The sequence below is a fragment of the Sphaeramia orbicularis genome, unplaced genomic scaffold (assembly GCF_902148855.1).
Source record: "Sphaeramia orbicularis unplaced genomic scaffold, fSphaOr1.1, whole genome shotgun sequence".
Taxonomy (NCBI): domain Eukaryota; kingdom Metazoa; phylum Chordata; class Actinopteri; order Kurtiformes; family Apogonidae; genus Sphaeramia; species Sphaeramia orbicularis.
The window spans coordinates 152,127-178,984 of NW_021941543.1; the positions used below are offsets into that span (position 1 = coordinate 152,127).

A 26,858-nucleotide genomic window follows, 5' to 3' on the forward strand; every position below is an offset into this window, starting at 1 on the left:
AACATAAACACAAGCATAAACACAAACACAAACACAAACATAAACACAAACAAACATAAACACAAACACAAACATAAACACAAACACAAGCATAAACACAAACACAAACAAACACAAACATAAACACAGACATAAACACAGACATAAACACAAACACCTGGGGGTGAAACCAGGACTCACACACAGTTTTCAAGCACTTTTAACCCATTAAGGCCCAAACAACTACTGACGACAAAACCCACTTACTGATCTAAACTGTTTAAGAACTTCTGAACCACTAAACTACTACTGTCGTCTTATCTGATCTTAAGTCTTAACTCATCTTATTTTAGTCTAATTTGATCTTAAGTCTTATCTTAAGTCATCTTGCTTTAGTCTTATCTGATCTTAACTCATCTTACTTTAGTCTTACCTGATCTTAAGTCTAAACTCATCTTAGTCCTATCTGATCTTAGTCTTATCTTAACTCATCTTACTTTAGTCTTACCTGATCTTAAGTCTGAACTCATCTTAGTCTAATTTGATCTTAAGTCTTAACTTAACCCATCTTGCTTTAGTCTTATCTGAGCTTAACTCATCTTACCTTAGTCCTATCTGATCTTAGTCTTATCTTAACTCATCTTACTTTAGTCTTATCTGATCTCAACTCATCTTACTTTAGTCTTATCCAATCTTAACTCATCTTACTTTACTCTTACCTGATCTTAAGTCTGAACTCATCTTAGTCTAATTTGATCTTAAGTCTTAACTTAACCCATCTTACTTCAGTCTTACCTGACTTTAACTCATCTGATCTTAGTCTAATTTGATCTTAAGTCTTATCTTAACTCATTTTACTTTAGTCTTACCTGATCTTAAGTCTTAACTCATCTTATCTTGGTCTAATTTGATCTTAAGTCTTATCTTAACTCATCTTACTTCAGTCTTACCTGATCTTAACTCATCTTATCTTAGTCTAATTTGATCTTGACACATTTTCATTGTTTTTATTAAAAGTCGTGGTACTTACGCTCCCAGGTGACCGTGCTGATTGGCTCCAGATCTTTGGGGAAGGGCGTGGTCGGGTTTGAGGCCGACGCCCTCAAGAAACAGGACATGAGCACGAGCAGCACCAGCGGCCGCCGCCATGACGACAGCCAATCGGTATGGTCCATTTTGAAGGAGAGAGAGAGGGAGGGAGGAGGGACGGGGTTTGGTGATGTCAGCACAACATGGTGGACGTCGACTGCGAAGAAAGAAAAGACGAATTAGACGGAGGAAACTTCTGCTGACGTTTTAACTGTTAACGATCGAGTCCTGGTGGTTTAAGACGATGTAAAGCAGTCATCGGAGTTAGAAACAGAAACACCAGACTCTTGAGTGTGTCGTATCATCTTCTGTCTTATGAAGGATTAGCATCGATTATAGCATTAGCCTGTATTAACCTGCAGGTCAAACAGTAACACCTACAGTCAATATATGGATTAGATTCAACATAAAGGACGGATTGCATTGATGGAGATAAAACACACAGTCAGACCTGGCTGTTTTACAGACATCTGACCTGCTGGTTTTCAGGTTTTTTAGGCAGTTTATCTTTTGTTTTATGGACCACATCATCAACATAATGAGTCTATTGAGTTTATTTTATGGCGATGTCTACTGCCACAGGACTGGGGTATGAAATATGGGTTTGTCTATGTCCACAGAGCCAATCAAATGTTAGCATAATGTTAGCAATTTGTGTGTGGAGAGAAAACAAATATCAAACATAATTCAGTTTAAAAAAAGATACAAAGAATTGATTCTTGAGAGGTCCAGTATTTAATATTGACAATGAGGCCTGTTTGTTTATGGATGTTGTACTGATAAATCTGCTGGAATTATGGAAGAAAATGGTTGAATTGTTGAGTCTGTTTGTATGACTGCACTGACATGAACATTTTGTTGTGTATAATTCAGTTACTGCATTATGTATTTGTTGTGGTTCGATGCTAAAATTAGGAAAATAGTATTGTTTGATCCTTGTATTAAGTTAGTGATAAAGGTGTAAAAGTACTTGAGGGGTTGGATTAAATAAGTTTAGACTTCTTCCAACTCCTTTTCGACCATGCAATATTCAGACTTGTATGTGCTTGAAGATAGATTGTCCATTTAATTGTTACTTTGTTTTTGTCTTCATTTGCGTTGTTTTGTTTTATTTTGTTTCTTTGCATGTTCAAAATAAATAAATCTAAAATCTAAATCTAAGCATTTGTACTGTGACAATAATCAGTAACTACACGTTATTTCCCCAGAGCCAATTACAGATACTGTCCCATGAACTCTTTGTCCTGCTGTTGCCACAGTACTGTGGTGATTAAGTCACAGATAAAATTATTAGACCATCAAAAGTCATCAAAACAATGGTTATGCAATCAAGTAGTGACTCCTGTGTGTGTCATGTGACTAAAACAGACAGAAAAGAAAACATGGAATGTCTAAAGCACTGGTTTTGTCAGTACAATGACATAGAAATTGACGGAAGAACTGAAGTGATTTTGGTTATTATCAAGAAAACATGTTAAATGGATAGATATCAGCTCTGAAATTAAACTATAATGTACTATTTTTGCTGGTATCAATAGTTGGACCAGGCAAAAAAACGACCAAGAAATTGAAGAAAACAAGGGTGGTCTAAGAGTTTTTTCTGCGACTGTATATGGCATATACGTCTCGTACACACCATAACCAAATTATGCCAATACGCTAAAGTTTAATATGGTTTGGGCCTTTAGTCACATGACACCGGTGTTGTCGATGCCCTGAAATGCTATTTTTGGAGAACAGGTCCAAGAGCGGAAAAATCTCCCATCGCTGCCCTGGTGTTGGCGCATGGATAGGCACAACACCACTGTATGGAAACGATGACGCCATAGTACCATGTGACCAGAAGAAAACCCTGGATGTAACCTCCTGCACATGCTCAGTGCATTCTTCTGTGGTTTTACTGTATCCTGCCATAGGCTCACACAGTGCCACATATAGGTGTGGCATACGTATTACACCGTTTGAACCCCGTTTACCCGTTTCCACCTGGACGCAGATATTTCTTGAAATGATACGTGTACGGACGCAAAACTTTTGTAATCTGCACAAGAAAAATACCACAAGCGTTGTCATCTGGACGTAGCCTGGGTAGCTGGTCCCCTATCCTTTTCCTGTACCCGGATTGGTATAGTATAGTGATGCTTATTGCCACAGGTTACCAGTGTACACAGGACAGAACGAGGGCGCCGATTGGCTCTGAGGTAATAAACACATGACAAAGGTAGACCTACAGTACTGTGGACAAAGACACTTCCTTATTTTATTGTTACTAAAACACAAACTACAGACATAGAGGCAGAAACATCTACATGGATCTATACAAACTAGTTTCTGTTTTATGCTTACTATGCACTATCCACTATTCGCCTGTATGCAGATGATACTGTAGTGTATATTGTTGTTATTGTTGTTGTTTTCTAAAGCTGGAGCGTTAAAGTCTGATGATTTTGTATTTATATGATTGATGAAATCATTACATTCCAAAACCACACTGAGGATTTTGTTGCTTGTGTTAGACAAAATTTGGCTATTTTTACAGAAATAAATCCATTTTCTCTGCAAAATGGTCATCAAGGCAGTTTCCCTGTTGGTCTTAGACTGTAGTGAATTAGTTTATTGACAAGTGTCACCTACAATAGTTTAGTGTCTCAACCCTGGTGCACATGATTGCATTTTATATAACGAGACCCAATAGACATTGGCATTTTTTTACTTAGAAAATCACCTCAATACCTCCCAGATCTGCTTCATTTCATGTTGGATTTTATCCAACTCTAAGGACTCTGGCTTTAATTTTCATGCATCTGAATCATGGGATAAAATAAACTGCCTTCCTAAATTATTAGAATTTTACCTATTAGCCATTTTAAACATCTGATCGAAACATCTGATTGTGACAATTTTAGTCCAAAACAGTGCGAAAATGCAGAGTTTCCAGTCAGATACAACGACACAAAGCTTCAGAAACCACAGAAAACTGGTTATAGTTTGGTTGTGACTCAACTACAATTTGTAAAATGTGAGAAAACTGTGATTCTACCACTAATTCTATCACTCCTGGTGTAAAATACAGTTTGTTGTCTTTTCGTGGTTATCAGATATGATCCATTTGGACGCTCAGAGGCTCCGTAGTTACCATGGAAACACAGTCATCCTCTACAACATTGATTCACCAGTAAAACCCATGGAGTTGGTTCAGTTAATGACATATCATGCTTAAAAAGTCTTATGAACACTATTACATGATTAGTAAAATTATTACAAGACTAGAAAAGCACTTGGAGAGTACAGACCTCCACCAAGACCCCCACCCCCCCAAATCACAACCAAAATTTGTTCATTTGTTCCTTGTGCCAGTATCAACATTTCCTGAAAATTTCAAGATAATCCATCCATAACTTTTTGAGTTATCTTGCTAACAAACAAACAAACAAACAAACAAACAAACAAACAAACAAACCCTGGCAAAAACATAACCTCCTTGGCAGAGGTAAGCCGATAGAAACATATATAAACTAGCCAACCAGCATAGAAACATGTATAAACCAGATAGAAACATATGTAAATGAAAATGTGTGGTAAATGGGATTTTCAGTGTTAAATGTAAATGTCCACAGAGTCCACATTCCACAGTGGATGTGGACAATTCTGTGCCAGATACAAGATATTGTTCTAAGCTATGGGTGGATCAAATTGGAGGCTAATCGGAGTTGTTTTGAATTTTTTATGAATTTTGGAAAATTGCTCAATGATGACAGATAGAAAAATTGTAGATGTTGTGACCTTGCTGTGACCTTGAACTTTGGCCTACTGGGACCAAAATGTAATCGGTTGGTCCCAGGGCCTAGGCCTATCTGTGGGGACGATTTGGGAAAGATGGTTGGAATAGTTTTCCCGTAAACTTGCTAACAAACAAACAAACGAACACACAAAGCAAAGTGATGACAATACCTCCTGGTGGAGGTAGTAACACCTGCTTTTTTGCATTAGGTAAAAAATGCAGAAGATAATGTTATAATAAATGATAAGCAATCACTTAGGAAAGGTTAAATGTAGAGAAAAATTAATTTGGAAGTCAGTACAATAACAGTTCTGTGTCTTTAATAGTTAAGATTTGGAGTTTTATGAACCACTTAACACCAAGAAATCCAGACGACAGAACCTCGACTCTTCAGCCAACTTCAGTGTGAACACGGGCTCAAACAGAAAATCTAATTAGTCTCTACTGAAAGTTTCCCAAGATTTCCAGGGATTCATAATATTTGGCGTAGCATTTGGGTAGTCGTTAAAAACAGGCAGACATTAGCAGGAGAAAATGTGAAAATTACTGATCTAGTGCAACAATGAACAACAGTCGAATGTGTTGGAGCAGATTTTCAGGCAGACACAGACTCTGAGTCATTTCTATGCTGATTTAGGAACAATAAAGTGGGATAATTGGACAAAGCTGTGATGTTTAAGTGACACTGAATCTATTACTACATATGTGTCATGTCTGTGTTCAGAGTTGACGTTAATTGCATCCCAAACATCTGCTCTTCATCCTTTTTTTCGCCTCTTCTTCCCTCTCATCGCGGCCTCCTCCTTCTTCTTCTCCCGTTCTGTCATTAAGTGACAAAGCAGAAAAAAAAGAGGAGGAAGAGGAGGTGTGAAGGTGAAAGTCTCTCCTGTTTCTTCATCTCCTCGTTCTGTCTTTGAGGTGACAAATGAAAACAGGGGGTGGTCTCGGAGGTGAGCGTCCCCTCTCCCTCCTCCCCCTCCTCCTTTTCTTCTTCGCCAAAGGAAATGACAAATAGAGGTGTCACTCCTGTTCCTCCTCCTGTCGTTTTCTCCAAAACTAATACATCAGTTGCTGATGATTGCAGTTGCAGGTGTTTTGTGAACTTTTCGTCCTTCTTTCACTTGTTTTCTTTTACTTTTCCTTGAACGCTGCCCCAGAGTGAGACATTTTTATTAGCTCACTGACCGACTGGCTGTGTCTGCCATCGCCTTCGTTAGCAATTTCTTCAAACATCTTTGCTGATGAAACCACTGGTCGGATTCATTTCAAATTTTATACATAGTTTACGCAAACAAACAAACACACGAAGCAAAGTGATCACAATACCTCCTGGAGGAGGTAACTAAGCATGTAGAAAAAATGAAAACTAATAAAAACTAGTAAACCTGCTCTAAAAACGAATTAAGACTGACTGAATTACAGTAAAAAAGTCAAAACTAAATAAAATTAAACTATAATGAAAAATCCAAAACTATTAGAACCTTGCTGACAACCTCATAAATTCAACCTGTTATTGATTCTTGACAGAACGTGACGCTGACGTACCGGGACACTGGTTGGATTTTTTTCCTTTTACTTATCGACGAGTCTATTTCCATGTCAATATTCATTCATCTTGTCGGATCGTGCAATAGAAGTGGCAGCTAAAGAGTTAAGCGTATCTTTAAGTCCTGCAGGAACCTGTGTCATATTGATCAAATGGCCGGTCGATCAGGCGTGAGGACGGCCGCTCCGATCCCTCAGATTTACGACGACTGGACTTCCTCCGCGCATTAATCCTCCGTCCTGATGACAGATGGCTAGCGCCGGCAGGACGATGGTGTACACGGCAGCAGAAAACACGCAACTGCAACACGGAGAACAAGATGTTTCAATTACCTAAATGAGTGCGGGCTGACGGACGGCGGCTGCGTCAGACTCTGCCGTTTGTTCAATCTCAATCAGTTTACCGACTCAGTGGAGGGAAATCAGAGAGATGAAAGCGTGAAAGGAAATGAAGAAGAGAACAGATGCAGGAATAAGACACAGTAAAGGCAGGTTTGGGCTGAAGCGGGAGGTTTCAGGAGATGAAAAAGGAATTAAAAGTAGTAAAAAATAGCACTAAGAAAGAGCGGGGTGTCTTTGAAAGCCTCTTACAGTGAGGAAAGGGGGAGAAATCAAGATGGATTTGGATTAAAAGGTTAGAAGTCCTCATTAGAGCCTCTTGTTTCTGATTAAAAGCAGAGAAAAAAAAACACAAATAAAGGTTTTAATGATTACTGATTGGAACTGTTATTTGTGATTGACTTCAAGCTGCTCTTTTAAGGTTTATCAGCAGTAACTTAACCCCGGTTTCCCCCGGTAACAGGATCAGCCACTGTTCCACTTGTGTTGCCATAGTAATGTTAGAGGTGTTAGAAAATATCGGTTCTGCAATATATCGTGATTTTTCATTTCACAATACTGTACCGTATTAAAAAATACTGTATTGATATTTTTAGGTGTTTATTCAAATGCAGATATTGTGGATGTTCATTTTAGTTTTTTTTTTGTTTTGTTTTTCTTTTTTGTTTTGTATTATATTATATTAGAAAAATTGAATAAAGTAATGGGAAAAATTGATCAATGAACTATAGAAACTGGAAGAATCTAGATAAAACAGTAGGAAAAAAGATAGCGAAAGTCAACAAAAATACACTCGTAGAACACTCTAGAACAGCACTATCATTATTATATACAATTATTGATTAGAATTCATCAGTAAAACCCTGCTAAAAGTAATACTAAAACAAAAGTCATAAAGTAATATAGCAATCAACTACACAAGCTGAAAAAATACAGATAAAAACTGTGAAAAAACATCAAAACTCGACAAAAACGCACTAGTGGAACACTGCAGAACAGCACTATCAGAGAGAGAAAACAGGTGCATTATGTGTCCAAAAGTTCATTTTTGTTTTTCTTTTTTGTTTATATTTTATTTACTATTATTTAACACTCTCTTATTAAATCATGTTAGTTTCTTTGTTGGGATCGCACAAACATACTGTTCTGATGTTAGTTGTGAACTAATAGAATCTGAACATTTGAACAGGATCTGAAACTGTGATGTCTGTAAAATATAATTTCAGTTTGAACACAGGAACATTTTGTGATATAACATTAGATCCTGCTGTGATCAAATAAAAATGAGTTTAGTATTTGTGCAGATTTCTGGTGTAATTCAATTCATCAAGGAAATAATCATTTAAAAAAAGAAACAAACAAAAAATGGCAAAAAATTTAAAAGTATCATGATATATCGTGATATTTCGTACCATGATCCTAGTATTGGGATTTGTATCGTATCGCCAGATTGTTGCCAATACAGAGCTCTAGACAGAAACCACAGTCAACAACCTGATGGGGGTGGAGTCATGTGCATTTAAAGGGCCAGCGCTCCCAACCACCTTTCTGGTGTCTTTACTCAGAAAAAGTGTTGAAGATGGACCTGTGGAGTAGAGCCAGGCCGATTAACCAGGCCGATTATAGCATATCACCAGTTAATCAACATCGGCCAATATGTAGCCGATATATTAACTTTTTTTGCTGCGCGGAGATTCTGTCACTCGCTGCTTCTGTGTGTGTGTGTGTGTGTGTGTGTGTGTGTGTGCTGCCCAGAAAATAAGAGGAATTTTAAAGCGAGTTAGTTTCCCTTTCATTCCTGCTCGGACAATGATGCTATCACCCCACACACACAATCACATAGCTACCCCCCCCCCCCACTCCGACCCCCCACCTCGGCGAAAATCACAGACCACTACTGCGCACTCTGACGAGGATGGACTGCTAAACCCCCACCACCACTCCCAAACTCACAGACCCCCCCCCCCCCCCCCCCCCCTTATGAAGTATTCACCCCCCACACACACCCATGTCCGTGCACTTCCTGTCTCCCTCACAGTTTCATTCTGCAGACAGGCCTGGGTGTTCATAGTATAGGGGAGACTGGGGACAGTTGTAACACTTGCAGTTGCTCCAATCAGGAACAACTTAGGACTCACCTAATTCACTCTGCACATGCTCAGTTTAGTCCTTAGTCCACATAAGAAGTTGTAGTGCCATGAGGCAGACACATCAGAATTTGTGAGTGAAAACATAATTGTGTGCTCAGTCATATTTTTTGCTCTAATTATTTTTGTGATTGCAGAGTTTGCATTTGAAAGTTGTGTCAATTATATTTGGGAGATAAAGACAGATTTATGCAACTGTTTCTCCACCTGTCCACAATTATCTAAAATAAGATTATTATGTCCTGTGTAGATCAGTGTTCTTATTTCATATATCGGCCAATATATCGGTTATTGGTCAATATCAGATATCAGCCGATATATTGGATATCAGGTTTTTTTAGCCCTCAATATCGGTATCGGCATCGGCCCCAAAAATCCCCTATCGGTCGGGCTGTACTGTGGAGTTGAATGAATGAAGAATTCAGACCGAAGCAGAGCATTTACAGTTTATGGAGACCACAGAGAAATGTGGGAAAAGGAAGAATTCCATTTTTTAAAAAAAAGCTAAATATCACTCCTTTAAAACTTATACTCAAGAGAAGAAATACGACTATGACTGAGAGGTGAGTCTGTGACCTGGTCTGACAGGCATCAATAAACTGCGAATAATGACACGACGTAAACCAGAACCGTCCACTGCTGATATACTGTAGGCCACACACAGGTTCCTGCTGTTTTACATGATACGTCGTCTACGTTACTCAACCCATTTATTTTTTTCAGACACTCGTGTTTCCATCAGTTTGCTTAGAACTATATAATATCGAAAAATTCAATTCCATTATGTTTATCATGTCACTCTTAACAGAAGTAGAAGCAGGTGGATTTAGTATTGTGATGGCGTCAGTATAAGGTTACATATGTCATTTTAGTGATGAAATCGGACTGGTTTAAGCCGAAAAACTGGAAATCCAACCAGAACACAAGGATTATTATTATTAGTAGTAGTAGTAGTAGTAGTAATAATAGAAATTGCTTGGACAGGGGCAGTGCTCATAATAAACTACAGCTTTCCAACAGGATTCATTTTCATTTGTTGTCTGTCGTCTAATATTAAAAGAACTAAAACCAAAAAAAACAACTTAGAAAAAAAATACCACCAACAATCATGACCTGGATGCAGGATTTACTGATGTAGAAAATACATGATCAAAGGACTGATCCTTTAAAGCAGGGGTCTCAAACATGCGGCCCGGGGGCCAAATGTGGCCCACCAAAGGTTCCAATCCGGACCATGGGATGTTTTTGTAAAGTCAAAAATTCCACAGTCTTGAATTGAATTAAGCAAAAAAAAAAAAAATTCAGTTTGAACTAAGGAAAAATTGTTGAATTAAGCAAAAAAAAAATCTTCAATTAAGTAAAAAAAAAAAAAATCTTAAATAAAGCCAAAAAAAAATCTTGAATTCAGCAAAAAAAAACTTGAATTAATGTCCAATGTTTTTCTTTGTTTTAGTGCAAAAAATAACATTAAATTATGACAATGTTTACATTTACAAACTATCCTGTAGCAATAAAATGTGAGTAACCTGAACAAATATGAACAACCTGAAATGTCTAATGAAAACTAAGCACCATTTGAACTCTTTTCTGCCTGTTCCTCAGTGTTTAGTGTCTGTAGATCTGATCCATAATGCACATGGACAAATGAGAAGTTGAGGCTGAATATTGTTAAAATTGCACTTATTTTTCTTAAGAAATTTCCATTTTTTCAGGTTATTCACATCTTTTTTGTTTGGATAGTTTATAAAAGTATTTTCATAATTCAATGTTTTTTTTTGCTTTACACTACAACAAAGACAAAAATTTGGAGTTGTCATTATTTATATGTTATTATGCTATTATTTTACTGGTCCGACACACTTCAGATCAAATCGGGCTGAATGTGGAACCTGAGGGAAAATGAGTTTGAGAGCCCTGCTTTAAAGTATGTATCACCTTCAGTGGAAAAGTCTAAAATTGTGTGTAAATGTGGAAAAAAACATTTTATAAAGTGAGTTAGAAATAAAACATCATACACTCTTTAATTCACCCTTCTTCAGCTTCTTCACTAAAACCAAAGAAAAACTCAGAGTAAAACTATTTCATTAATCCAAATAAAAGTGTAAATCTGTCTAAAATAGACTGAGGTCAACAGCAGGTTCTGTAAACTCTGGAAAACCCAAACCTGCTTCTGTTCTGACTCAGACCTGCAGCTTCAACACCATCACCGCTCTCCAATTAACCACTCCCCCTGTTGCCGCAGTAACCACAGGTGTCTCCACAGGAGCCGGCGGCGACGCCTCCAGGGCCTCGGCTTCAGTGGGAGCGTTTGAGGATGTAATTGGCCGCTCGGCTGGAGGAGAGACTAAATTAAATCTGGACCCACTCGGCTTTAACTGGGTTTCCTCTTATTCGATCCAGCTCCGTGTGTGTGTGTGTGTGTGTGTGTGTGTGTGTGTGTGGGGGGGGGGGTCCATACCTGGAGCCGGGTCGACACGAACGGACACGACATGAGTCTAATGTCGGAGTTAAATGGTTCAGTTTTTCATTCAGATGCGAAGAAATGAAATGAAAACACAAAGAAAAACAAGCCTGAGGTTATTTTTACCTGAAAATGTTCATTTTCCACCAAATATAAAAACTGTTCTGAGGACAAGTCTGAGGAGGACTAAAAATATTATGTAGAGAGAATAAAACAGCAGAAAAAAAAGACTGGAAAATATAACCCTGAATGGGAATATAAGGATATTAACAATAAACTTAAATAATCTGTTCATCAACTCTAATACAATTTAGTGAAGAAATTTGTCAGAAAATGTTAAATAAACTCTAATATTTTGTCATAATTTTGTCATCGATTCAGCTGATGTCATCATGTCTATGCGTGTGTTGATGTCATCATATCAATTATTTGTTTTGTTTATTTATTTATTTGGAATATTGCATTAATATCAAATAACAAAAGAATTACATAAAAGAAAGTCAAACATTCAAAAAGGAGCAAAATAAAGTTTAACTTCTAATCTTACCCCATCCTTCACCTACTCTAAATTCCTACACTACAAAAAAATAAATAAAAATTAAGGACATTTCTTTATTTTTTTGGTCTTTTTTTGTCATTTTTGCCATTTGTAAATAAAACTATGTCTGGTCATTAAAAAAATGTGTTTCAATTCAAGTCACACACAAAAAAGTAAAAAGTGCTAGAATCTCAAATGAAAAAAATAGCCCAAAAATTCAAAATATCCTTAACTTTTTTTTTGTAGTGTGTCAGATTCCATAAGTAACTTTAAATCCTCATATCAGACTAAATTCTGACTACGCACAAAACACAAAACTGCTGCACATATCAAGGATAGTCTGTCCAATTTGCAGCAGCATTAAAATAAACTCTGTCCTTTTCATAATAATACACATATTAAAAAAAACAAACAAAAAAACTGTATATGTGTGCCAAGTTTGACATAAATTGAAACAAAATTGATGTTTTTATAGACATTTGAAATTTCACCCATTATAAGTAAATGGGAGAAAAAAAAAGATGTAAAAAATTCATTAAAAAAAAAAAAAAAACTTTGACCTACTTTTCCCAAATTGTAACCACACCTGTTCTGGGTCACTGGTAATCTATAAACCAAATTTGGTATGAATTTAACCAATAGTTTTGCTTTGAACTAAAAACAATACCCCTTGCCTCCCTTCGGGGGGCAGGGTAATAAATCGTGATATTAAACATAAATAGAAGTACATACATATATAGATGCATTAATATTGGTGATTATATCATCATTTTTTCCCATATCCTTTAAAGACCTTCAGTTATTTTTCTGATTTTTCTCCACATCTGACCTTTGTTATTTTATTGTAATTTTTTTTAGCGTAAATCATGTATTTTCCTATATTTAATTCACTGATCATGTAGATGTTTATTAAAGCTCAGAGGAAATTCCCACAGGAAAACATGTAAATTTGCCAAGAAAATTTTCACTTCCATTGTCAATTTTTTTTTTTGCTTCATTAATTCAAGATTTTTTTTGCTTAATTGAAGAATGTTTGCTTAATATCAGACAGGCCTCCTCTGTCTGTTTTTAAAGCCCTTCTTCAAACCCATCTTTTCTCCTTGGCTTTTGAAACCATGTGAGATGTTTGAAGGTACTGTCTTTATTCTATTGTTTTTATGTAATAGTGGTTTATTGTATTTATTTATTTATTTATTTATTTTTGTTGTTTTTAACTGTATGGCTTTTTAATCTATTCTTGTATTTTATTCTATTATTCAAGTTTTATTTATTCTTCTGTATAGCACTTTTTTCTTTTTTGTACAGTTTCTATGTCTTTAAGTTTATTTCTGTATTTTATTCTTCTATTTTGGTTTTAATTCTTCTTCTGTACAGCACTTTGGTCCACTGCGGTTGTTTTAAAGTGCTTTACAAATAAAGTTGGATTGGATATCTGATGACCATGAAAAGATGAAGAACTATATTTTACACCAATTATTTACATTTATTGATAGGATTCATGGTTGAATCACATTTTTCTCACATTTTACTAATTGTAGTTGAGTTACAACCAAACTAAAACCACTTTTCTGTGGTTTGTGAAGCTTTGTGTCGTTGCATCTGACTAGAAACTCTGCATTTTCACATCATTTTAGACTAAAATTCTCACAGTGTTGACCATATGTAGATGAAATAAACACTAGTCCATATTAATGACCTTTAATATCAACAGATGCTTTTGTTTTTGGGGTAAGTTTTACAGGGTCAGTAATTCTAAAGAATGCAACTATACACTGTAAAAAAAAAAAAAAATCTGTCATTTAACAGAATTTTCACTGTTTATTTTACAGATTTTTCCTGTATTTTTAAGATACAGGAAAATATCAATGAAATGACAAAAAATAGATATGATTTTACATGTTAAATGTAAAATAACACAAAAAAACTGTAACGGTGAATAACCATAAAATTTCAATTTTTTAAAGATTTTTTTTTCTTTTTTCACAGAAAAATACAGTTAAAATACATTTGCAAATGTAATGTAATTTCAAAAATATTTATTTTCTATTTATGAGATTAAACTGTTAATTTAAAGTTTAATACTGTAAAAAAAAAAAAACACATTAAAACCAGATAAAATGACTGACAATTAACTATAAAAGCAGTATTTGTTCTGTCAGTTGAACCAGACTTGTTTGTTAATTGACAAATATCTTGTGTAATTACAGGAGGTTTCACAACAAAAATGTTGAATAAATGTATTTTTGTGAATGTATAACATGTATAAGCACTGATAAACTGTCCAAATACAGGTTTTATCAGTGGATTGGACAACTGAGTCTCACTGAAAATTATTTATATATATATTTATAGGTAATTTGATTGTTTTAACACATGTAAATATTCTTTATTAAACATTAAAAAGTAAAAAAAAAAACAATGCAAAATCTCAAGTAAAGTTAAGGCAAAAAACTGTATTGTAATTATGGAAAATTACCGTATTTTTATGAGATGGTTCAGATGTTTGATCAGAGATCAGATGTTTAAAATGGCTAAAAGGGAAAATGATCATAATTTTCGAAGGCGGTTTATTTTATCCCATGATTCAGATGCATGAAAATTCAGACCAGAGTCTTTTGAGTTGGATAAAATCCAACAGGAAATGAAGCAGATCTGGGAGGTATTGAGGTGATTTTGACGCCATTTTGGACTAAAATTGTCACAATACTGTCCATATGTCGATAAAATAAACACTAGTCCACATGTTGGGGTCTAAACAGCTGCACAGTTTCATTAGGGATTCAGATTGCGGTGGTCTAATTGGTAGTTTGTAATGAGTCCGAACACTTTTCGCAGTAGCGTAAGTATAAATTATGTGTGTAAATCAGACTGGTCGTTCACACACAGGGCCTACAGCTGGTAGATTTATGCTAATTCCACATCATTATTCCTTCAGCAGCAAAACAACATGTGACACAAACTCTGCAAGTTAAATTGGACTAACCCTGAACACTTCAGTGAATACAGATGTTAAACAGACAGAACTAAACCCACTAGCCTACACTGTAAAAAAAGAAAAAAACGGTAATATTCTGGCAGCAGGGGTGCCAAAAAAAATACTGGAAAATAACGGAAAATAACCATCTCATAAAAATATGGTCATTTTCCATAATTAAAATACAGTTTTAGCCCTAACTTTACATAAGACTTTGTATATATTTTTTTTTACTTTTTAATGTTAAATAAATAATATTTTCATGTATTAAAACAATCAAATTACCTATAAATATATATAAATAATTTTCAGTGAGACTCAGTTGTCCAATCCACTGATAAAAACTGTATTTGGACAGTTTATCAGTGCTTATACATGTTATACATTCACAAAAATACATTTATTCACCATTTTTGTTGTGAAACCTCCTGTAATTACACAAGATATTTGTCAATGAACAAACGAGTCTGGTTCAACTGACAGAACAAATACTGCTTTTATAGTTAATTGTCAGTAATTTTATCTGGTTCTAATGTTGTTGTTTTTTGTGTTTTTTACAGTATTAAACTTTAAATTAACAGTTTAATCTCATAAATAGAAAAGAAATATTTGTGAAATTACAATACATTTGCAAATGTATTTTAACTGTATTTTTCTGTGAAAAAAGAAAAAAATTCTTTTAAAAAATGGAAATTTTATGGTTATTCACAGTTACAGTTTTTTCGTATTATTTTCCATTTGGCATGTAAAATCACATCTACTTTTGTCATTTCATTGATATTTTCCTGTATCTTAAAAATACAGGAAAAATCTGTAAAATAAACAGTGAAAATTCTGTTAAATTACAGATTTTTTTTACAGTGTAGCAACACATGACATTAACATTAAACCTATAGATTAGTGCAACACTGTCTGTAGAAAATACTGTAATAACTCTGAAAAACAGGATATTGGAAGTGAAGTGTGCTCATTTATGTAACCTTCTGGTATCTGAGTGGACACAGTGTACACACTTTATACTTCACGTGATAAAGGTCGTATTATTTTTCATGGTTTGTATTTGGTCAGAATTCAAAAGTTGTTCATTTTTCCATGATTTGTAAAATTCTGACCGAGCCACTAAAATCAGCACGCTGTAAACGATCCATATTATAAAAGCCAAGTGGCCTCTGTATATGTGTGTGTGTGTGTGTGCGTGTGTCCAAGGATTCACACTAAATCCGTACAGAGCTGACTGCAGCAGTTTGTCATACTTATGTATTTTTGGTAAAAAATGAGACTAGCAAAAACAGCCAGTTGACAGGACCAATATTCTGGGAGGTATTACTCATTTTGGAATACAACAGCCTTACAGTCATGATGCTATGGCCAGAACGCTTTGGCGGTGACTGCTGGACAAATGTGGTACAGCACGCATGAAGACACAACAGCATAAAAACGACCACATCTAGAACCTGCGGATCCACATGCATCAATGCGCTACTGTCATGCACTAATGCTGCGTTCTAATGCTGCGTTCAAGTCCATCCGTAACTCGTATTTTTCCAACCTTCTACTGGTGAAAATGCAGTGGACATTTTATTTATTTACAAATCATTTAAAAATACATATGCAACTTGTATTGATAATTTACAGCCGGATATGATTGTGTAAAAAGGGTAACCCCAGAAGCTATCTATAGCTTATAAACGAGGCCCAAGACATTAAGCAAACAGTACAAGTGATTATGAAGACAATCAACCAAAGCTAATTCCATAAATACAGACAGTTCAGAATTTAGACAGTATCAACACATCAGCACATCAGGCACATGAGGCGAAAATACAATAACGCAGGTTTAAATTAAGCACATTTCAAAAGCAGTTTTTGTTTTAATTGCTTTTTAAATATGGTCGCGAGTCAAAAAAGGTTGAGAACCAGTGTTTTAGAACATTTGACCTCGCACAAAAAATAATAATAATACATATTAACCAGTGTTACTGTTAATTATTGGCAAATAATTAACAGGGCAGCCATGGCTCAGATGGTAGAGCGGGTTGTCCAATAACCGAAGGGTTGGCAGTTTGAATCCCGCTCTGTCCATGTGCTGTTGTGTCCTTGGGCAAGACACTTCCCCCTCTTTGCCTCCAGTGCTGCTACTCACACTGGTGTGTGAATGTGTGTGAATGTTCGGTGGTGGGAGGGGCCGTAGGCGCAGGTTGTCAGCCACGCCTCTGTCAGTCTGCCCCAGGACAGCTGTGGATACAGATGTAGTTTACCACCACCAGAGGGAGGATGTGAGAGTGAATGAATAATGGATGCTCTGTACGTGCTTTGAGTATGTGTTCATAGAAAAGCACTACATAAATCTAATCCATTATTATTATTAAATTCCAGGCTGCAACATAGAAGTAATCCAATTTTTATGCAGAATGTTGAAAAAAAAAAAAAAAAATTGTGTACTTTCTGCATCAAAAAAATGGTTTGTTTATGTTACAAACATGGCATTTAAGGGGTTAAAAATAGGATAGTTATTGAGTATTTGGTATTTTTGTTAGAGCTCAAGTTGACGGAAAAAAAAAAATCAAAAAATTTTAAAATAAACTAAAACTTCAAAAAACTTCGAAAAAGTTAAAAACAAACTAAAAATATTTTGAAATTACGACCCCAGGGTTCAAGACCGGATCTGCACAACGCCTTTGGAAAGTAGAAAATATGATCTACAAGAAACATCATGAGATCATCCAGACTGAAGTAGAGCAGAGGAAAACCAATTTAACTGTCGATAAGAACTGAGTTTGTCCGCAGTAGCAGAACGCTAACAGCTGTGCGAGAACAACACGACTGTAGAAACCATTCAACTGAACTGGAGACGTGTCCTTAAAACTCTTCTGTCTGCAGTTCCAGTTCAAACTCCGACTCTGCTGCAGTTTTCCATCCTCCTGCTCGGCTTCTCGCTCCGTGGACGTCGGCTCCTCTGACCCGGATCTCATTACCGATCGTCACCGTTCATAATAAACACCTTCAGCCGCCGTGACCCCGCCGTGACTCCCATCTCGTTAAAACCTCAGGCCGGTTCTGCAGACCCGTCCGAAAGTTAATCCAGCCGCACGGAGCTGAAGAGCTAATCCACGACAGCAGAGATCTGAGCTCTGGAGACAGACCGACCGATTTCTATCAATTATCTAAATGAGCAGCAGCAGCAGCTCCGGTTCACGAGAGGAGGAGGAGGTTTGTCCAGGCCGGACCGGAGCGACCACGCAAAGAAACTGTTTCATAAATATAGAACATCTGAAATGAATCCGACCAGGAGTTTGTCAGAAAAAGGCAACTCATCGTAAATAAAAATACCTACATGAGACTCATCGTAAATAAAAACACTTAAATGCGACTCATCATAAATAAAAACACCTAAATGCGACTCACCGTAAATAAAAACATCTAAATGCGACTCATCGTAAATAAGAACACCTAAATGCGACTCATCGTAAATAAAAACATCTAAATGCGACTCATCGTAAATAAAAACATCTAAATGCGACTCATCGTAAATAAAAACATCTAAATGCGACTCATCATAAATAAGAACACCTAAATGCCACTTGTCGTAAATAAAAACATCTAAATGCGACTCATCGTCACTAAAAACACCTGAATAAGGCTCATAAATAAAAACATCTAAATGCGACTCATCATAAATAATAACACCTAAATGCGACTCATCGTAAATAAAAACATCTAAATGCGACTCATCGTAAATAAGAACACCTAAATGCGACTCATCATAAATAAGAACACCTAAATGCGACTCATCGTAAATAAAAACATCTAAATGCGACTCATCGTAAATAAGAACACCTAAATGCGACTCATCGTAAATAAGAACACCTAAATGCGACTCATCGTAAATAAAAACATCTAAATGCGACTCATCGTAAATAAGAACATCTAAATGCGACTCATCGTCACTAAAAACACCTGAATAAGGCCCATAAATAAAAACATCTAAATGCGACTCATCATAAATAAGAACACCTAAATGCGACTCATCATAAATAAAAACATCTAAATGCAACTCATCGTAAATAAGAACACCTAAATGCGACTCATCATAAATAAGAACACCTAAATGCGACTCATCATAAATAAGAACACCTAAATGCGACTCATTGTAAATAAAAACATCTAAATGCGACTCATCGTAAATAAAAACATCTAAATGCGACTCATCATAAATAAGAACACCTAAATGCGACTCATCGTAAATAAAAACATCTAAATGCGACTCATCGTAAATAAGAACACCTAAATGCGACTCATCGTAAATAAGAACACCTAAATGCAACTCATCATAAATAAGAACACCTAAATGCGACTCATTGTAAATAAAAACATCTAAATGCGACTCATCGTAAATAAAAACATCTAAATGCGACTCATCATAAATAAGAACACCTAAATGCGACTCATCGTAAATAAGAACACCTAAATGCGACTCATTGTAAATAAAAACACCTAAATGCGACTCATTGTAAATAAAATCATCTAAATGCGACTCATTGTAAATAAAAACATCTAAACGCGACTCATAAACAAAACCACCTAAATGCGACTCATCGTAAATAAAAACATAAACATCATTGATAATATTGTCATTTAGCTTTTGTCATCTCTGTTCATTTGACGTTCAGTTTGTTAATTCCTTTATTTCTTCTCCTTTTTGTTCCTTTGGTTGTTGTTTCTCTTCAGTTTTTTTCACGTGGTTTCCTATTCTTCTCACTTTCCGTCAGTTTTTATTTCATTTATTGATTTAGTGCTTGAACGCCAACACTTCACACCATGAAATCCCTGAATAACCTCTTTTTCTCATCCACCGTTCTTATTCTTTTCATTTCCAGACTCAGGAGGAGACGATGCCGAGCGTTGAATGAACCTTCGGGCTGAATTGAAGTCGTATATATTTCTTGACGGCTTCGGTATCAGTCGGTGGCGGCGGCGCTCTGATTCCACCTGTGCGAGCGGTAAAGCGTGGGTGTCGCGGTGCGTTTGTGTGTCTTCTGGCCTTGAACGGACTCCCGAGTGCCAGACTGAGAAAGTGGAATCGGTTTTCATCCTGACAGGCAATCCACCAGAATCCCACTGTGAGCGAGTGTGGGAGGCTGAAGGACAAATCTTAAAAAGCAGACCTCCTTCTACGACGCAGAAAAAGCGAGACCACCTAACGAATCGCGCTCAAAGCGATTCTCTTTCCCTGTTTACGCCGCTATTGACGAACCAACGGGCCGAGCGCCGAGCTAATCCGAGCTAATCAATCTGCAGCCTCAGATTTGGACGCGGCGTCGTAAGCTCTGTGAAATCCTCATTTCATGCCGCTTCAAATCTGCTCTTTGTGTTTTTGTGCGTTTGGATCGCAGATTCAACGCCGCTTGAGGAAACAGGAGGACGTTCGCCAAACAAAACCTGGCGCCGACGCAGAGGCCCGTCCTCTGCTTTTCACAGGAAAAAAAATGACAACTTGAGTGTTAGAAGCATCCAACGCCACAGGTCTGACGTGACGCACATCTATCCTGACTATATCTGTAAATACGAGGCTCAAACAGGACTTATTAGGTTCTGAGGGTGTTGGTTCAAATCCTGGTCCACTGGCCTTCAGTCAAACACAAATGTATGTTTTACAAACTGAAATATCTGCACTGGCACAAGGAATCTGTCCACGCTTTAACATACTTCTGTGTTTTCTAACGTTCATGTTTGGACTTTGCACATATGTGTTTATTTATCTATATTTATTTTAAACCACACAGACCCAGTGCTACTTCTGTGGCAATTCCATAATAGATTTTTTTTCTATATTTAACTTTTTTTTAAGTGATTAATCACCTTTTAAATTGAATATTACGTTGTGTGTTTGGCATTTTTAAGTGAAAATCTGTTATTTCCCTGTATTTAACTGACTGATCATGTAGATCAGGGGTGGGCAGCCTGTGGCTCTTCAGCGTCTTTCTTTGGCTCCTCTGGTCAAAAAACATAAGGAACATTTTGAAGTGAACTGAATGAGTCATTACTTTTAAACACTGTTATCGGCCTAAATCTATTCTAACTTTGTCCATCTGCAAAAATGTGCAGGCTTTACACGGAATAAAAACATTTTTTGACAGCATAAAAACCAAAATGGATTCTTTTCTTGCCGAATTTAATACAAGATGCTCAATTTGCATTTATTCATAGTTTGTAAGTAAGCCACTATACATGAAAGTTGTGCTTTTTCTCCATTACACAACGTAATTATGTTTTGGAAATAGTGTCCATCATTAAAAAAAATTGTACAAATCTTGAATGTTTTCTTTCTTGTAGCTGTATAATTTCATAAATGCACCAGACATTGCATTATTGTAATGGAAATACAAAGTTAAAGAGCAAACTAATCACAAATAGGCCACAGCAGCGTAGCCACCTCATGGTAAAATGTAGATGGATTCAAATGTTTTTTTCATGGCTCCAGTCAAATTTCTTTCTTTTTTTTCGAGACAAAAATGGCTCCTCAGGTTGTAAAGGCTGCTGATCCCTGATGTAGATGTTCATTGAAGTTCAAATTAAAGCTGAGGGTCATTACATCAAAAACACAGAAAACTGAAGAAAATGTGACTTTTTCAGTCCAGTCTCTCATTAACTGAACATAACCCCAGTGTGTCCATCCACTGTCAGTGATCCAACTCCATGGGTTTTACTGGTGAATCAATGTTGTAGAAGATGATGGTGTTTCCATGGCAACTATGGAGCCTCTGGACGTCCAAATGGGTCATATCTGATGACCATGAAAAGATGAAGAACTGTATTTTACACCAATTATTGACATGTGTTGATAGGATTAATGGATCAACAGGTATTTAACAGTTTAGATCAGTAGATGGTTTTGGTCCATGGTGGATGTTTGGGTTTTTCTGGGTTCATTATTATACTGATAATACACTGTCTAACACGGGTGGCCAACCCTGGTCCTGGAGAGCCACTATCCTGCATGTTTTAGAGGTTTCCCTCTTCCAGCACACCTGATGGTCATTATCAGGCTTCTGCAGAGCTTGATGATAGGCTTATCATTTGAATCAGGTGTGTTGGAAGAGGGATACATCTAAAACATGCAGGATAGTGGCTCTCCAGGACCAGGGTTGGCCACCCCTGGTCTAACACATACTGAACATGTTGCTGTTCTATTTGTGTGCGCTGTGTTAATATATTGGCCTAGGAGGCTGGAGAGTCAGCATGTGCAGAGTCGCCAGTTCAATCTCTGGGACAGCTGTTGGCTGATGTGCCCTTGAGCAAGGCACTTGCCCCCCCAGATTTGCTCCCCGGGCACCTGATATGGCAAGCCCACTGCTCCTAAGGAATAGGCTAGAAGCTTTTGTTTCCAGCCTGTTCCTTCTTTGGCTTTTATGTTTATTACAATCATTGTACTGAGTGCAATGATTGATGTACAAATCGAAATAAATTCATTCATTCATTCATTCATTCATCTTCTGAACCACTTTATCCTCTGGAGCACAGGTGTAAAACATGCGGCCCGGGGCCAAAACCAGCCTGCCAAAGTTTCCACTGAATCCACTGAAGGTCTGAGCTAAAAACACCAGATTCAACCCACAGGCGCCTCAGAAACTTACAGCGGTAGAATGTGCGGCGGACGGGCGGTGGGTGGAGCCTCCGGTCGGTCACGTGACTGTCGAGACTCAAACAGGAAGTGGGGCGGTGGGGGTGGACCCCCTCAGACGTCCTGAAACACAAAAACAAAACAGGCCTTTTAATTATATGTCAACATCCAACAATTATCGCACGAATCTACAAAAAAGAAAAACCCTTTCACTGTCACGACCTTAATTAATAATATATAACCTGCAGTTACCATGGACACGACCGCTGCCGTCTGTAAATTGCCATAAATCGTCTCATTGTAAACTGTGAACTCGTCACCGACGCCGTGACAGTTTCCATGGTGTCGACCTTTTCACAACGAGATAATGAGTCGTTAAAACCAAACCACATCCAATTAGAGGTGACCGCCATAACGAGGTCATACACTAGAGCATCATGGGAGAACGTGAAGCAGCCAATGGATGAGTGGGACATAACCACGGCAACAAAAACACAACCATGGCCAATCAGGTCGCAGCGTCACCTGGTCGTCTGTTAAAGGAGGTTGAACCAGGTCTGGACGACAAAGAACTGATCAATAATCAATCAAACTGACAAAGTCGATAAATGGATCAAATGACTAATAATAGAAATAAAAGTAAATTCAGACACATTCAGTTATTTAGATTTTATTCACAAACATGAACTTTAGTCGTTGATTCATTTATTGACGTTCATGCTTGTTTATTTTGATCATTTTTTCTTTTAATCATTGACTTTTTTTTGTTTGTCATTATTTATTTTGTGAACTTTTTACATTACACTAATTATTTTTGTTCATTTTTTAATTCATTTTGTTAATTTTTGTTTACTTTATGTCCATTTTATTGACTATTTTCTTCTTTTCCTTCTTCATTTTTGTACATTTTGTTGAATATTCTGGATATTTGGGGTCACTTTTTGTTAATTATTGTTCATTTTATTGATCATTTCATTCTTTTTGGCCTTTTTATGCTTATTGTGTCTATGTTTATTCATGTTTAATTCATCTTGCTCATTATTTTTGTTCATTTAAGTCCATTTTATTGGTTATTTTGTTGCTGACTTTATTTTTATACATTTTGTGCATTTTGCTTCAATTTTGTTGAGAACTTCATTGATTTTTGCTCTTTTCATGCTTATTCTATGGATGTTTATTCATGTTTAATTCATCTTTCTCATTATTTTGTTCATTTTTATACATTTTGTTGATTTTTCTGCTTTCTTTGTTCATTTTGATACATTTTGTTGCTTATTTTGTGCATTTTGCTTCACTTTTGTTGATAATCTTATTAATTTTATTGATTTTTGCTCTTTTCATGCTTATTGTGTTTATTCATATTTACTTCATCTTGTTCATTATTTTGTCCACTCGTTTAATTCATTTTGCTCATTATTTTGTTCATTTTTACATATTTTACTTGTTAATTTGTTGACTTTGTTGCTTTCTTTGTTCATTTTTGTCCATTTTGTTGCTAACTTTGTGCATTTTGGGTTCATTTATTGTTTGTTTTATTTAGTTTTTGTGAATTATTTCTCTTTTTTGTCGACTATTTACTTCTTTTTGCCCTTTTCATGGTTATTATATTCATGTTTAATTACTTTTGTTGACCACTGTTAATTTTTTTTATTTTGTTCTATTTCTTTAGCTATGTTTTTGTTTAATTTCAGTTACTTGTCTGTTTATTATTTTGTCCACTTGCGTTCTTTGTTCTTCCTGTGTGATGTTTACTGCTGTAACAGTCTGCGTACCGTCAGCTCTGTCATCCCCATCAGAGGTCAAAGGTCAGAGTAAGGCTGCGTCAGGCTGTTCAGACTCTACCATTAACCATCTGATTGGTCCGATGTGACTCCGTCTTTTTGTTCCGTGTTTCTTTTCATTTCCAGCTCTTCTTCCTCTTGTTTTTGGGGCTTTTGTGAGTCTGCCAGCGTCATCGCTGTGTGTAATCTGTGAAAATCCAAACAGCCTAAAAGCTTTATTGGCAGCACGGCGGAGTTTGAGCTGCCAGACACTTTCACAAGGACGCGACGAGCGACAAACGTTAATGATGGAGAATAAAACGCACAATTAGGACAAACTCTGCAGGAATTTCATCTGTGACGCAAACACTGAGCTTTTCATCAGCAGGAAAAACTAGAAACTAAAGATAAGAACCAGTTCAGGGGTTTGTGTTTGACATTCTTCTTCTTTTATTCTTTATTGATCCAACCTTTTCTTTAGTTTTTCTTCACCGTCATATCAATGATTAACCTTCTGGTGTACAGGTGAGCATATTACGCACACTTAACACTTCATGTCATTAACAAATAAAGACCCAGTGTTACCTTTGTTGTTTTTTTCTCTACTTATAACCTTTCTAAAATGATTTATTATTATTTAGTATACTATTATGCTCAGTATTTTTGCATTTTTAAGCAATAATTTGGAATTTTCCTTAATATACTGTCATTATGTAGATGTTCATAAAAACTCAAATTAAAATTTATTTATTTATTTATTTATTTAAAATTTATTTATTACTTATTAGGGACAGTGCATATTAATGAACATGTACAATAATTGCAGCTGTAAATATGCCAGATTGTAGCAGCAGTGCTAATTTCCATTTGTAGTCTCTACACTGTAAAAGAAACAAAAAAACAAAACAAAACAAAAATGTAAAAAAAACATTATTCCGGGAGCTGGGGTGCCAAAAAAATACTGTTAAATAACGGAAAATAACCATCTCGTAAAAATACGGTAATTTTCCACAATTAAAATACAGTTTTTGCCCTAACTTTACATGAGATTTTGCTTTTTTTTTTTTTTTTTAATGTTTAATAAAGAATATTTGTCTGTTATAAAAAAAAAAAATAATAGGGCGTATATGTTATACATTCACAAAAACACATTTATTCAACATTTTTGTTGTGAAACCTCCTGTAATTACACAAGATATTTGTCAATTAACAAACAAGTCTGGTTCAACTTACAGAACAAATACTTCTTTAATGGTTAATTGTCAGTAATTTTACCTTGTTTTATTATTATTTTTTAAAGTATTAAACTTTAAATTAACAGTTTATTCTTATAAATAGAAAATAAATATTTGTGAAATTACGATACATTTGCAAATGTATATAAACTGTATTTTTCTGTGAAAACACAAAAAAATCTTTTAAAAAATGGAAATTTTTTGGTTATTCACAGTTACAGTTTTTTCATGTTATTTTACATTTGACATCAAAAATCACATCTATTTTTGTCATTTCATCGATATTTTCCTGTATCTTAAAAATACAGGAAAAGTCTGTAAAACAACAGTAAAAATTCTGTTAAATTACAGATTTTTTTTTACAGTGTAGGCAAAAAGTTGTGTGTTATGTCAAAAACAGAGAAAACTGAAGAAAAGTGACTTTTTACAGTAAAATATTTGATTAACTGAACATGAAACAAGCATCTCCATCCACTGTCATTAGTCTCTTTTCCTTTGGACATCTGCGCTAAACTTTACCAATATTTACTAAATGTCGCAAAAACAGAAGTGCGTAATGTTGGTTTTTCCATTAAATAATAAATGTGATGATTTGTTTATTTATTATCGTGAGATGACACAAGAAGTCATTCAATAAATATGGTGACAAATGTAAATATGGTGCTGATTTACACATATATTCATTATTATTATTATATATTACCCCTCTACCTCGTACTAAATTTAAAAATGTTTGGGTTTCCTGGTGTGTCCACACATACCGCACCACGTTTATTTTAAAACTCTTCTTCCTCTCTCGTTGCAACATCCATTTTTTTATTCACCTGACTCTAGTTGTGGAAAAAAGGTCTTTCCATTGCAGTTTTGCATGATATACCAATTGCGCTTAACTATCTCTTGCTAGCGCAAAAACTTTTAATGGAAAAATTTGAGTTTTGGTGAAATTGTCATTCTTCCATTAGGTAACTGTTTATGTGCACGTTATATTTGCACAATTTGAGGGTCAATGGAAAAGCGACTATTGACTTAGTTTCATATTTTATAGTAAATGGTTATATCGTACGTCTTTAACAGTAAAAGAAAAACATTTTAAGTTAAAGGGTTTAAGTGACTTTTGATGAAATTTTCAGGAAATCTTGATACTGCAACGATTTGTTTAAATTCGTCAAAAATTGAAAAAGCCAGATTTGCACAAACTGTGAACAAACTTCGTAGACATTGTCCCAAAGAAGATACAGATCAAATTTGAAATGAATCTCATCAGTAGTTTCGGAGAAGATTGTTGAAATCTACAAACTAGTCTCATTTCCATTGGACATCTGCGCGAAACTTTACCCATATTTACTCAAAAAAACAAAAGTGCGTAATGTGGGTTTTTTACATGAAATC

The 26,858-nt window shown here is 35.8% G+C and overlaps 1 protein-coding gene and 1 long non-coding RNA gene across 2 annotated transcripts in view; one reads left to right on the plus strand and one right to left on the minus strand.

The window, feature by feature from the left end:
- Positions 1–1,189, minus strand: part of LOC115416066 (semaphorin-6D-like) — a 43,517-nt gene extending 42,328 nt beyond the window's left edge. Inside the window, exon 1 of the mRNA XM_030129779.1 lies at positions 1,010–1,189. Coding sequence (XP_029985639.1) covers positions 1,010–1,154 — 145 coding nt within the window. The 5' untranslated portion in view covers positions 1,155–1,189. The remainder of the gene's footprint in view (positions 1–1,009) is intronic.
- LOC115416067 (uncharacterized) lies at positions 1,142–22,534 on the plus strand. Its single transcript, XR_003934910.1, has 3 exons — positions 1,142–1,220; positions 6,662–6,668; positions 22,490–22,534. It is a non-coding gene; the product is annotated as an uncharacterized LOC115416067 (long non-coding RNA).
- Positions 22,535–26,858: the final 4,324 nt, after the last annotated feature.